The sequence below is a fragment of the Xenopus laevis genome, chromosome 2L, assembly GCF_017654675.1.
Source record: "Xenopus laevis strain J_2021 chromosome 2L, Xenopus_laevis_v10.1, whole genome shotgun sequence".
NCBI lineage: Eukaryota > Metazoa > Chordata > Amphibia > Anura > Pipidae > Xenopus > Xenopus laevis.
Window position 1 is genome coordinate 147786791 of NC_054373.1, and position 15010 is coordinate 147801800.

Below are 15010 nucleotides of genomic sequence, written 5' to 3' on the forward strand. Positions count from 1 at the left end.
TGATGGGTTTAAATGTTTATTTTATTTATGTTTTCCATAACAGTAACTTGTGAATTTTACCAGATAATATACCACCTTACAAGACTTCTATGATATTTTTTTTTGCAGTTAGAACTTGCATAGAACTTGATGACTACATTTCACATTACATAATTATCCTGTGTTACTTATGCTTATACCATTGGGCCAAACTCTCTTTAAAACTTTCTACAAATGAATCCAATATTCATGCCATTTCCACTATCTACTGCTGCCCTTGTAAGAATATGGGGCATTGGGCAGCCCAAATAGACAACATGGCAACGTGGCAGTAAATGCAGATAAAGTTCAGTCATTAAAACTCTTTAAGGTCAGGGCATATGCTCAAATTCGGGGAGATTAGGCGCCAGGCGACAAATCTCCTCTTCGGGACAACTAATCTCCCCGAACTGCCTCCTGCCTGCTAGAATGTAAATCGCAGACGGAATGGCACGCAGATCGCTTTGTTTTCCGAAGTCGCCCGAAGTTTCCTCGTGAGCCAACTTCAGAAAACAAAGCGCTTTGAGTGCCATCACGCCGGCGATTTATACTCTATCCAGCGGGAGGCAGTTTGGGGAGATTAGTTGCCCCGAAGAAGAGGAGATTTGTCGCCGGGCGACTAATCTCCCGAATCTGAGCATGTGCCTTGACCCTTAAGGTTAAACACTGATAAAAAATCTTGTGCTACTTGTGCTATGACAAATGGTACCTAAAGGAAAGTGATAATATTAAATATCCCATTGATTATAAGCAAATGGACACTGTGGTTGGAAATGACTCATGTAACAGAAGCCTTCAAACCCAGTCAATACAAACACAAATCCATACACAGCTACTTTTAATTGGTTGAGGGAAACCGTCTTCTTCTGAACTAGAAAACATCATTTCTGAAGTCATATAAACTTTACAGTAATCAGTATAATTAATTAGTTTGTATTATACTCAGTCTGGCTCAAAAACCGTGTCATTGTTGTCTGACTGTGACTGAAGCACAGAAATGACCCATACTTTGTATGTATTTGTATACATTTCTTTTTCATACAGTAGAATGTTTCTTGCTTGCTGCATAGAATGTCCATATGAAGTGGCTATAGAAGTCAATAAATCCAAAGACAGTATCTTCCAGTGTTTAATTCTGTTTAATAGCCGCTCATCTTGAGGCAAGACTTATTTCTGGTGGTCCATGCTATAGAAGAACTTGTCAATGGACAATAACCATCCTATTTTTTTCATTATAAAGGTGAGTCTCATTTTATCTGCAACCCTTGCCATGTAAGTATATTTTATTTTTAGAGCATTCCATGTATACACAGCGCTGGATATTTCAAAATGTAAAAACTGCAACCACTAAATTAGATTATGCTGTTTAGACAAGGGTCATTTCCGGAGCTTGCATTTATTTGCTGACTCAGTTGCAGATTATTGTAATGTCCCAAAATTTGAAAATATCTTCAATGACAGATTTTAGGCTTGAAAAATGCACAAACTAAAGGTCAGAGTTCTGTCCCTACTCCTCAGGACCATCTGAAAAGATCTCCTTGTAGTAAGTGAGAAAGTGCTCCACTACTTGGTTCTGATATACCATATTTGCTGCAATGTTGGAAAACAACTCCTTTTCTGGTCGCATCAACGTTGGTCCAAAAACAATCCCAATGTTCTGAGTGGTCATGCGGTTTGCTTCAGAGAGCTCCATTACTCTGAAAATAAACACAGGCAAATAAATAATGCGGTTAGGAAGTGCTGCCAGTTCTCAAGAACAAATTTTTCAAATATTCTGTAGAATTTACAAATCACGCTCTCATTTGCTTCCAAACAAAGGAGGGGATGCTTTACATTTATAGTGAATAGAGTAACTCCTACTGTAAAAAATAGGGATATTATAAGTCACAGAGGAGTTCCATGATCATATAGAAGAATGAGACCAAAGCCTAAGTGCATTTATACAGGTCATGGAGCTCCTTTCCCTCTGTGGGGCAAATTCACTAACCGGTGAAAATTCGACAGCGCAGGCTTTGCGCGCATCGAAATACTTCGCCAGGCGTAGATTCGCCTGGACAACGTTAATTCACAAAGATCCGAAGTTGCGCACAGGGTACTGAAAATTATATAAAGTTGTTATATTGCCCTACACATGTAGGAAAATTCGCCTGGCGTTAGAGTGAGAAGTTGCGCCAGAGTCTCCGAATTTACGCCAGCTACCGTTAGTAAATCTGTGAAGTGCCTAAATGACGTCACTCTGGCAAATTTTCGCCAGCATTAGCCACTTCGTCCTTTAGTAAATTTCCCCCTGTGTGTCTCAGCAATGACAGCTTATGCATTATGGTACCTGGCTGGTAATGGTGCTCAGTGCACAATCAGTCTTTTTTTGGGCACATGTGGAGGATATTCAGTTTATCTACCCTGTTATTTAAACATTCTGCTCAGTGCACAGCACATTTGTATGCCACCACAGCTGGCACTCTACAATGTAAAACAGTTGTAGAAAATGCTGTTTTGAGAGAACTTTTACTACACGTTTATCGTTGCATGCTTTACTTTAAGAAATCCTATTTATTATGAAATTATCATTTAAGAATCTCTTCCAGGAAGCAAGTCAAGCTCTATGTCATTTCCCACAGACCCTGAATCATGCTGGCCAATTTAGCTCTTAGAAAGAGTCTTCTGCAGCTGCTCCCCACCCGAGAGAAATGAGACTGCTACAGGGGGAGGCAGGAAGAAGACTAAAAAAAATGACTCAACACAAAATATTAATCAGAGTAACGGGAACATAACTACTTGGCTGGTAACTCAACCTCAACGGCTGAAATAGTTTGTAGATTATATAAAAGCTCTAACAATCTACAGTTCCCAGTATCCCTTTGTCCCTTATCTGGGTAGAAAAGATGGTGAGAGTTTTAAATCTTGCAAATTAACTTATTAACTATAATTATGCCAGGTATCTCCAAGCAGCAGTGCTCACTTGGATGCTGAAATATCATGCCCAGCATACACAAAAGACAGAAAAACCATGTAGAAGTAATAAGACCAACTTACATGCCCTCCTCTTTAAATTTGCAGCCCATGGACTTGCTTATCAATAGTTCTTTCCTACTAAACAAATGTTCTCTTAGCTATTAGAAACTGTTCTATGATGTCAGTAATATTGCACTGGTAGATAATCTGAATCAGATTAAGTGAGCACAAAATATCTGAATTTTACAGGCAAGATGTTGTTTAAAATCCTCCAGTTTTCTGAAGCTTTGTGAAATGATTATAGGTCAGTGTTTCATCCCACAATTCTTACTCAGGATCAAGTTTACAGGATGTGTTTATCAGGTGTAAGACCAACTGTGCTGTGTACTGCAAATTCCTACAAAGGACACATCTTAAATAAAATAGGAAAACCTGATATGTTGTGGGATTTAGGGTTAATAAAAGACTCCTGCCATGGTCTGTGTCATTGAGGTGAATGATGAACAACCTTTGTAATGTGCTGCGTAAATGTGTCACCACTACATAAACAACAGATGATAATAATTTAGTGCTTGTGAGTTAAAGGTCTAGTATTCAGTGGTACCCTCCTGTGCCTGAAAAAGTTTAATTAAAAGAAAAACAACACAGGCTTAAGTTGGATTTAAGTTTACCCCGTGTGAATCGTTTCTGAACTTTTAGTAATGTAATGGGATTCTACAAGTTTTTTAGAAATGTAATGCAGTGGATGCCTAGTTCAACTGTTAGAGAAGGAAAGTGGCCTATCAGCAGAAAACTGCACCGGCCCGGGGTTATTCCAGTGAGCAACACAGAACGATCCTCTTCCGGCTTCTTCTTTCTTCAAATTCCCAGGGCAGACGTATGTGCAGGGGTGCTTCGCCAATGAGGCGAGTTGAGGCTGTCGCCTCAGGCGGCATCGCCCCACTAGGTACCAGGGGCAGCAAAAATGCTGCTCCTGGTACTTTAAGAGCGAATTTCCAGGCTTTAGGCGGCGGAGGGGCCAGGATCGCCCTTGCGTATGCGCAGTGAAAGGAAATAGCCAACTTTTTAGTTAAAGTTTGGCTTTTCGTTCTACTGCGCATGCGTGAAGAAAGAGGAAGACGGAAAAGGATCACTCCTTGGTGCTCGCTGGAATAACCCTGGGCTGGTGCAGTTTTCTGCTAATAGGAGCACCAGCCCAGGGTTTCAGGTAAGTAAATCATCATCATGATTATTTATTTATATAGCGCTGTTAAAATACGCAGTGCTTTACTGCAGTTATAGCAAACAGGGAATAACAAACAAGGATTACAGAGTACAATGGGGTTAGAAGGACCTAGAGATTAGAGTTTACAAACTAAAAGGTTAGGGTACAATTGAGACATTAGGATTATATAAACACTTTGTCATTTTTGATACAGCAATGATTAATTAAGGTACATCGAATAAGCAAAGTAAATAAATCAATTGGGCGTGCCTAACATTTGGCACACCCGAATGCAAGAACATTTTCCTTCTCCTTTAAAGAATGTAATACTATGTTATTCTTCTGTATTGGCTTTGCTCAGGCATAACACCATATGACACCATAGAGGTGGGTGATTCTCAGCAGATTTGGAGAAAAGTGCTCCGAGCCTCCTACTCAGCATTGCTAATTGGGAGTTGCCTTGCATATTGGGCCAACACCTAAAAGGAAAGATATAGATGGTTTTTCTATGAAAACATATAAAACCACCATCAAATAATTGGTATTCTATGTATTTAATTGATGCTGTACACAATTCATACATATTCAGGCTTGCAAACATCTTGGTTTATTCCAGGTTCAGTTTTTTTGCCTGAAAGTAAATTGTATGTGAAATAAATCTTTTTCAGGCCAAAGGTCCCTCTATATCAGTGTTAGCTCCGTTCCATGATCTCTGCTAAAGCCTCTTTAGCTCTCTAGCTTGCAAGGGTGCTACTTTTTCAAAACATGAATGGGGGTGAAGTCTTTAGACTAGTTAAGAATAGATTTGGACTTATTGACTAATTGTTTCCCTAAATACACCTGGAAGCCCAGCTTGGAGGTGAAATTGAAATTTAGGGGTGAAGATATGTTGGCCTTAAAATGGGGCTTAAAGGGCCGGTTCACTTTTTATGTAAATTTTAGTATGTTACAGAATGTCTAATTCCTAGCAACTTTGCATTTTGTCTTTATTATTTGTATTTTATAGTTTTTGAGTTATTTGCTTTGCTCTTTTGGCTCTTTCCAGCTTTCAAATAGGGGTCACTGATCCCATCTAAAAAACAGCTACAACTTTATTGTTATGGCTACTTTTTATTTCTCATCTTTCTGTTCAGGACCTCTCCTATTCATATTCTAGTCTCTAATTCAAATCAATGCATGGTTGCTAAGGGTAATTTGAACCCTAGCAACCTGATAGCTGAAACTGCAAACTGGAGACCTGCTGAATAAAAAGCTAAATAACTCAAAAAACACAAATAATAAAAAATGAAAACCAATTGCAATTTGTCTGAGAATATCACTCTCTACAACATCATGCTAAAAGTTATTGTAAAGGTGAACAACCCCTTTATCTTAAAACAGCCTTATCATAATTGGAATAGGTATGGGATTATTCTTTTTATTTAGAAAGCCCTGAAATGTATTGATGCCAGTGTCAACCCTATTTCCATGTCCCATTTAAACAACCAAGTAGTCTTCCCTTTGATCAATTTTTAATTCCCCTGTAATACGAAAATAATTACTTGTTACTAAGCTATCATACATCACAACTGATGCCAATACAGCCCAACTGTTGTAATGCTTATATGTTTTAAGGCATGGTATGCCTCATTGCAGAAACACCCTTGGACAGAAAAACAGTGCATTGGATCCCATCATTGTATTTCACTGTATATTATAGGTTCTCTGAATTCCTAAACTTTACACCAGAAACAAGTCTGCTGTCTGTTTTTGTTTAATTCTCTTACATGATGTTTTTTTATTTCTTTTGGCTCTTTTTAATGCAAACAAAAGATAATCTTTTAGTAAAAGCCCTCTCCCTTCACGATGTGACACACCACTGCATTGTGGAAATACACGAGTGCATCAAAGTTACTTGGCAGCTTGGGGGAAACCAGCCCAGAGCTCTAAATTAATATCACCTGGGCTTTTGGCAAGTGCTTTCTCATTTCTAGAATCCCTGTGGGGCCAGTGTAGGCGGCTTTATTTGAGGCTTGTTTATTTAGAAATATCTCCATCCGGTTGAGTCATTCTCTTAGCAATTTTTTTATTATTTATCTCACACCGTGTGATTTTGTTTAGTACCAGCAGATAAAAAGGCATAAATGTAAGATTTTAAGTATGTCTATCCATTAAGATGCAGTGAAACTGCTCATAAATGGACTAAATATCTGCAATAATCTAATGTATCAATAATGTCATGATAGAGGTGCACTTCGCAGGGGAAAGACTGGAAGTATGAGAGTAAAAGGCTGATTTGAAAAAATTAAGAAGAAGTTTCGCAACTACTCCCATCCACCCCTAATTAATGGTGATGATGAAAGATCCACCAGGGCTAATAATTGTTCCTCCAGGGTATTTACACCCCTGATACCATATAGATGTTAAATGTCCAAAACTGAAGATGAAAAATAATTGCTAATTGTCTTAGAATACAAAATGACTACATCATACTGATAAGTTGATGATAAAGTTGAAATACCCATTGGGGGGCCTTATTCATCAAAATGCCAATTTTTCTGATTAATTTAATTAAAAAAGTCTGACCAAACTAGCTTTTTTATTTAAAAAAAACACGATTTAATTGGATCGGGGACAAACACGAAAAAAGCAAGCGAAAGTCCAAACCAAACGATTTTTTCTCCCCGATTGGAACGATATATATATATATATATATATATGTATGCAGAAAGGCGGCACTCACAGGGTTTTTAGTCAAAAATAAAAGGTTCTTTATTAAATCTCAACGTTTCGATCCCCCACAGGGATCTTCGTCAGGAGTATACAAACAAAAAATATATATATATATATATATATATATATATATATATATAACCTCCATGGCTCCTGCATGATAAATTTCAAAGAAAAATTGTAAAATGCTTCTGAAAATGTACAGACCCATTTGGATATCTGCTTAACTGTCCCTAAACTGAGCACATAAATGCTGTATGATTTGGGCACACATATGAGATGAGCTTTAGCAAGCAACCGAAAGCATTTCAGTGGCATTGTAGGTTAGTCTGAATTTTTTTAATGCAACAATATTTTGTTGTTTTTGTTTTGAGGATAGTGTGCTCTGTGCTCTACATTCTGTTTTTTGTGGACTAAATGAGTCAAAATGAGTCAAACTGGACAAACAGTCAAATCTGTGTATATGTCCACCTTAAGATAGCAAATATTGCTATGAAATAGAAACTCAACCAATTAGATTCCCAACCAAATGGCCCATAAGAAGCCCTGAAGAGGTAGATGTGATAATATTTTGTACTCCAAAAGCACATTTGTAGTATTCAGGAACTCTCTATTAACAGTTCCTGTGCTAGTTGTTGCTCAGGAAGTGTGTGTGTGATTGGAAGTCACTTGCACTTCACCACTAAAGTACCGATTTCCTGTATACACAGCACAATGCTTTTGGCATTAATTAGAAGCAAAGAATTTGCAGATTAGTTCTATTGCAGCAAAATTAGATGTGCAAGCTAGACGATGCAAGCCTCAAATGGCAAGACTTTCTGATCAAACAAAATCTGCACCAAATAACCTTCTGTGCCCACTACTTTCTCAGTTTTTGTGGAGGTCCACCACCTGTTGCCCGTTTACTCCTAACAGGTCTGATATCTGGTGGCTTTTCTTCTTTAGTCAGGAAAATGTGTCTTGGCTTGTAGATGGGAGGCGCCAAAAATGCATTTTCCTAAAATACTAAACAGGAGTGCAATATTTTATTGTCTATTGCCTGTAACTATATGGGCAGCAAAAGCCGCAGTAACATCACTCCCATAAATGTCTTGATCCTGAACCTCATCATTTCTGCCCCCAGGCATTTATATAGATGTGCCGGGGGATGTCGGGTGTGCAGGAGGTGCAGAAATTGAACCAGGGCTGGACTGAGAATTAAAATAGGCCCTGGCATTTCAGGTATGCAGAGGCCCAATCAGCCCACACAGAGGTCCAAACAGCCCCTACCGGCCCACAGAATACTGACTTTCTATGGCACCTTATAGCAGCCCCTCTGGCATTTGCCAGAACCCGCAGATTGCCAGTCCGGGCCTGTGCAGAAAAATGGGGGGGGGGGGAGTATGCTAATGTATGCGCCTGATAATACCCTTAAGACTATAGGGCTCATTTGTAAAGTTAAAAACTCAAATACACACACATAGAAACTGTAACTTTAAAAGTTGGTAGAATGTTCTGTTTCAAATTCTGCTTAACTGGAAGCAGGCTCAACAGATTTCGAAACTATCTTATATATTTAATCACATGATATAATTACATATGATTAAGTCATTACCTGGATCATTAGAAAATGCCGCAACTTCCGGAAATTCCCTTTTTTGAAATATAAATAAAAATAAGAAATTCCCCCAAAAGTCCATTACAGCCTTTTTATAAAACAATCTGTGGCAAAAAAAAAATTCCAAACCCATTTTAAGACAATAAAAATGTAAAAAGTCATAAAAATGCACAGCATATTGTCAGTAAAATACAAGGCGAATGAGTTGTCAGGGAAAACCACAGAGATTCAACAGAGAAATTGCTGCTGTATACTTGTCATTGTTGTCAATGGGAACTGCATCGTACACGGCTCATAAGAGAATTACAGGGGTGGTTTGCCTTTAAATGAACTTTTAGTACATTACAGAAGGGCTAATCCTAAGAAACTTTTCTTTTTTATAGTTTTTGAATTATTTGCCTTCATATGGGGGTCACTGACCCCATCTAAAAAAACAATGCTCTGTAAGGCTACACATTTATTGTTATTAATACTTTTTATTATTAATACTTTTTATGAATGCCCTCTCCTATTCATATTCCAGTCTATTATTCAAATGCATGCATGGTTGCTAGGCTTATTTGTAACCTAGCAACCAGATTACTTATATTGTAAACGGAAGAGCTGCTGAATATAAAGCTAAATAACTAAAAACACAAATAATACAAAACGAAAATCAATTGTAAATAGTCTCTAAATATCACTCTCTAAATCACACTAAAAGTGTATTTAAAGGTGAACAACCCCTTAAAGCAAGTAGTCCAACAATAGAAAAAGCAGACTGCGGTTGCTGGTAGGTCCAGGGGTCCTAAGTAAGGCATCATTTCAACATATTTTTGAGTAAAAAAATTGGGTCCATAAATGGCCACCTCCAAAAATGTGACAATTAATACACACATCATAAACACACATATGCAAATAATGCTACAGCATTTTGGAATTCTTTTACAGTTCTTTACTTTTGCTGCCACCTAGAGGCATATGACAAAATAGACAAAAACATTGCACCAATCTTTAGGTGAAAAACAGTTATTCGTTTTTGACCATCTTAATTTGGCAAAGCTGATTTATTTAAACAATTGCAGCGGCCTTTAATGCCAGTAATGAAGGGAGAGTTTCCCATTGGTTCAGAATCCGTTCCTGAATCACTGACCTGACAGACTGAAACACCAGAGACACAAACATGTAGGGGGTTATTTATTTTATCAAAGGTTGAGTTGTTTTCTTTCCCGAAAATTCAAATTTTCGAGGGTAGTTTTAAGAAAAAACTCGAACTTTTGGGTTAAAAAAAACCTCATATTTTTCAAGATAATAAATCCCCGAAGCTGGAAATAGCTTGATCTGAAAATACACCAGCTAAAACCTGTCGAGGTCATGTCGTCAATTCGAGTTTTTCACCCCGATTACACCGATTCAAGTTTTTTGCATTCGAGTTTTTTCATAAATAAGAAAACATTCAAGTTGTGAGTTTATTCAAGGTATAGAAAACCTCACAAACTTCAGAAACCCAACATGTGATTAGTAACCCCCTAAACTTTAAACAATTTTGGAAAAAAACAGTAAAAGATTTTAAAAAATTGAAAACTGAGTTTTTTTAAAAAAAAAAAAAACTGTATTGAAAAAAAGTATTTGGAAGGTGAACAACCCCTTTAATGCTGGGGAGTAATTGATTTAAGTCAGTTAAACATATACAATTAAAGGGGTACCTAACTGAATACTGTGTATGCTTGTTCTACAGTCTCAGTAAAATCAAAGAGCATAGAAAAGATTCCAACTTAGAAGCACCATCAATGGGGCATTGGAAAGGCAGTCTGAAAGTCAGATGGACCTATGGTTGCCCTGAACTTGGCTTGATTCGGCTGAATACCGAACAGAATCAAAATCCTAATTTGCATGTGCAAATCCTAACCCAATCCTGGAGTTGGTGCATCCCTAATTAATGTTGAATATAAAGTCAGTACAGGTATGGGACCTGTTATCCAGAATGCTCGGGACCTGGGGTTTTTCCAGATAACGGATCTTTCCATAATTTGGGTCTTCATGCCTTATGTCTACTAGAAATTCATTTAAACATTAAATAAACCCAATAGGCTGGTTTTGCTTCCAATAAGGATTATTTATATCTTAGTTGGGATCAAGTAAAAGGTACTGTTTTATTATTACAGAGAAAAAGGAAATCATTTTTAAAAATTTGGATTATTTGGATAAAATGAAGTCTATGGGAGCCATTCCGTAATCCTGAGCTTTCTGGATATCGGGTTTCAAGATAAGGGATCCTATACCTGTATAGTATTTAGCCTATTCTGTTTCCAGGGTTGCCACACGGTATTGTTTCTTTTCTCACATCATAAGCCATGCTTTAATGGGGATGTAAGCAGGAACTTCTAAATCTTTAAAGGGGCGGTTCACCTTTAAGTTAAGTTTTAGTATGTTATAGAATGGCTAATTTTAAGCAACTTTTCAATTGGTCTTTATTTATTGGTCATTATTTATTTTTCATAGTTTTTGCATTATTTGCCTTCTTCTTCTGACTCTTTCCAGATTTCAGATGACCCTATCTAAAAACAAATGCTCTGTAAGGCTACACATTTATTGTTATTGCTACTTTTTATTACTCGTCTTTCTATTCAAGCCCTCTGCTATTCCAGTCTCGCATTTAAATTGGTGCTTTGGTGCTGGGGGAATTTGGACCCTAGCAACCATATTGCTGAAATTGCAAACTGGAGAGCAGCTGAATAAAAATCTAAATAACTCAAAAAACACAAATGAAAATGAAAAATGGAAACCAAAAATGAAAAGTAAATTGTCTCAGAATAGCACTCTCTACATAATAACAAAAGTTAATTTAAAGGTGAACAGCCCCTTTAAACAATTGTATGTTATTTGTATGTTTGTTATACAGTGTTCACCATTCTACTGCGCATGTGTGTGTTATTAATAATAATCAACTATTCACTTTGCTGTAGATGAATGGCATTGGTTTCCATACACAATCTTAAAAGCCATGAATGTTACCTTATTATGAAAAAATCCACATATAAAAAAACTCGAATGAATAACATCATGTTAAAACCTGAATAGCTCAATAGCTCAAATACATGTTTATCATGTTTACAAGCTCAAAAATGATTGAAAAACTTGAATAGAATGAATAGTTTACATTTTACATAACTCCCACTGACTTCTACATGACGTGCTAGCTTTTAGATGCAAAAAATTATTTTAGCAAAAAAAAAAATACGAGTTGAGCACGACCACTGGGTACAGAATTAGTTACAAGTGAGGGGGATAGGAGTATTCCGTTCTTACCTTTTTAGATGAGAGGTTATGTGCTTTAATGTGTCATGGTTAGGCTCTGGCAAGACACTCACTAGCTCTTTAATAGTTTCTATCCTTTCGTCAAGATCTGGAATTTCTGTACAAAGAATCAAGAATGTAGTGTTCAGTGCATTACTGTTAGATACAGTATTGTGCCCAGTTAAGAAGTGATCAAGCACTGATCAGCCAAAATGAAAAGCCAAGTGAGCTGATATTTGTATATTAAATGGATGAGCCTTTGTGATCAGCTTTAGAAATATCTCATATGTTTGTGGAAAGGAGCCAGGTCTAATATAGAAACTGGACCTTGATGCATAACAAATGACTATGGCAGATATTTTTGTACTAATTGATAGCAACATGAGTGTCTACTTACGGACTGCTTCTATGAACTGGTCAAACATGCTGAATGGAATGAGGGGTTCAGGAAGCTCTCGGAAGAACATTTTCAAAGCCCCAGTGATCACATGGACATCTTCCCAATCACTGCTACTGAGGTCCAACTTCTCCTCTAAACAAACCAGAAATCAAAAGTCAACAGAACAGAATGGGATGTGGAAAGATCTTCTAGATGCCTACATGTATAGGGCATACGCACGTGTCATTTCATTAGGCAGCAACAAGAAATTGATATTGTTCTCTTTTGTCTTATCTATAAAGTATGGGAAATACTGTATATGGAGTAGGGATGCACTGGATCCACTATTTTGAGATTTGGCCGAATCTTTCATTAAGGATTCGGCCAAATCTCAAACCGAATCCTTGAAAAAGGGTAAAAAGAACAATTCCCTTGTTTGTGTGAAGAGCAGTTACATGATTTTAAAGGGGAACTATTGCAAAAATTAAATAATATAAGCTTCCTCATATTGAAATAAGAAACTTTCTAAATACATTCAATTAAAAATTCTGCATTGTTTAATGAAATAATCAAGTATATGTTCACTATTCCTCTCTCAGCAACTCTTTCTATTCATTCCGTCTTCATGCAGCAGTTGGGTGTCAGATGAATGATCCAATATATCTTATAGGGGGGCTTCCTTTCCTAGCAGATGTATTAGAGTTCACTCAAATAACTGATTCCAGTACAAACAAACTCTAACAAAATAACTGCCTTTTGCACAAATTCTGCATGTAGAGAGACATGATGTCTGGTGATTTTAATAGAGTGAGCTCTAATACTTCTTCTAGGCAAAGGGAGCCCCTATAAGATATATTGGATCATTCATCGGACATGCATGAAGACAGAATGAGACTAAACATTTGTTTTGAGAGGAATAGTGAAGATAACCTTGATTATTTCAGAAACAGTGCAGAATTTTTAATTGATTGTATTTAGAAAGTTTCTTATCTCAGTATGCTGACGCTTATATTAAATTTTCATTTTTGCTATAGTTCTCCTTTAAGGATTCAGATTTGGTTTAGCCAGGCACTTGGATTCAACTGAATCCTGCTGAAAAAGCCAAATCATACCCAGAATCCTGGATTCAGTGCATCCATAATACAGAGGATAATATAGGTGTACTCTGCTCTCCCTCCCACACCTCTGAGTTAATGGATCAGAAAGCATGGGTGTAGGCAGGGAGGAGGGATACTTTGTGGGCCTCCCTGTCCCCTTTGCGGTTGGGGGATCTCCTGATAACTGAACATAAATTTCTAATCCTATTGTTTGTGTTGCTTCCCTGAAGAGAGAATAGGAACCTTTTGAGATGCTTGGCATATGCAATGTCAGGACAAACAACATGGAAGCATTTGCTGACCACTTACTCGTTTTTTTCATCAGTGTTACAGCAGTGGGTGTTACCAGCCAACTTATGTGATTATAAAAGATGCCAAAGGTCTGGACCATATTAAGAACTTATACAGTATAGCACAGATAAAGCAGACACAGCTACAAAGCTTTTTTTCCCCAAGTGTAGATACAAATGCAAAGTCTTACAGTATATAGCATGGAATGTCTTTTAGATGCATTGGTAATTTTCCCAACTGTATTTAAATGCTAGACAAACTCAGTTGAAAAGGTCCAGGAGTGCACTTCTCTAAGCGGGGACACACAAAAATCTGGCTCCAGAGCAGAATCTTCTCCTAGTAGCTCCTTATTCACATGATACCCTTCTCAGACTTCTAAAGAGGTGACCTATGTACCTACTGGGACATCTTTGGAGACACAGATCTTCCCTGCTAAAGGGCTGTGGTTGCCTTGGGCTGGAACAGAAGCCCAAACCACAATGTATAACATGTCTATCCTACTTCTTTAGTTAAGCTTTAGTTCTCCTTTAAAGCGTGGTACATTTTACATTTATACACATTTTGGTCAGGTGCAGTAACCCAAAGCAAACAATAAGATTTTAAAGGGATTGTTCACCTCCCAAACACTTTTTCATTTGAGATGTTTTCAGATTTTCAACTTTTCAGATTCGAACTTTACACTACAATATTACAAAAATGGTCAAAAATAGAAGGTGATTGAAAAAAAGTCTCTATGTGTGGTGAATCTGAAACCAACTGAACTAAAAAGGTGTTATAAAGGTGAACAACCCCTTTAAACAGGTGGCCAGTAAGTATTCTTGCTAATTTTTAGTTATAAGTGATTAGACCAGTAGCAAACTTTGCACCTTAGTACATTTCTCCACATGTATTTGATAATATATTTAGTATATAGATGCGTGTTTGTGTGCTTCTTAATAAGAGAGAAGATGGTATAAAACTCCATTATTTCATGTATTGTACAGTTTTGTGTATACATTTTACTACTTTAGTACTGATGAACTGATATTTACAGGTAGGTTTGGCAGGGGCGTAACTATAGAGGAAGCAGACCCTGCGGCTGCAGGGGGGCCCAGGAGGTATAGGGGCCCCATGAGGCCCTAATTCATATACAATTACAATAAATATTGGAGAAACAAGTCAACCTCTAAACATTTTGGGGGCCTGAAAAATAATTTGCTGTGGGGCCCAGTAATATCTAGTTACGCCACTGAGGTTTGGAATCCCTTTAGATGAGAACTACATTGCGCCAATTCCAGAATAATTCCTTAAGAAGTAAAGGATATTAGCCCAAGCTTTACTCAATAGCAGAATATGCACAGATATGCAATATGTTTAAGTGCAAAGCTTTGTAGCAGTATAGAATTCTCAGACATACTGTAAAAGACAATAATGTATTTAGTCATGGAAAGCAAAGCAAAAGCAGTGGTTATCGGGCACATTATAACTAACAGACACAGCCACAG

General features: G+C 37.3%; 1 protein-coding gene across 6 annotated transcripts in view; it reads right to left on the reverse strand.

The window, feature by feature from the left end:
* Window positions 1–15010, reverse strand: part of arhgap9.L (Rho GTPase activating protein 9 L homeolog) — a 69611-nt gene continuing 54601 nt past the window's right edge. For all 6 annotated transcript variants that reach the window (XM_041582536.1, XM_041582535.1, XM_018247460.2 and 3 more), the window contains 3 exons: window positions 12157–12291; window positions 11772–11877; window positions 1–1715 (listed from right to left, as the gene is read on the reverse strand). In XM_041582536.1, the coding sequence (XP_041438470.1) occupies window positions 1526–1715; window positions 11772–11877; window positions 12157–12291 (431 nt within the window). In that variant the 3' untranslated portion in view covers window positions 1–1525. The remainder of the gene's footprint in view (window positions 1716–11771; window positions 11878–12156; window positions 12292–15010) is intronic.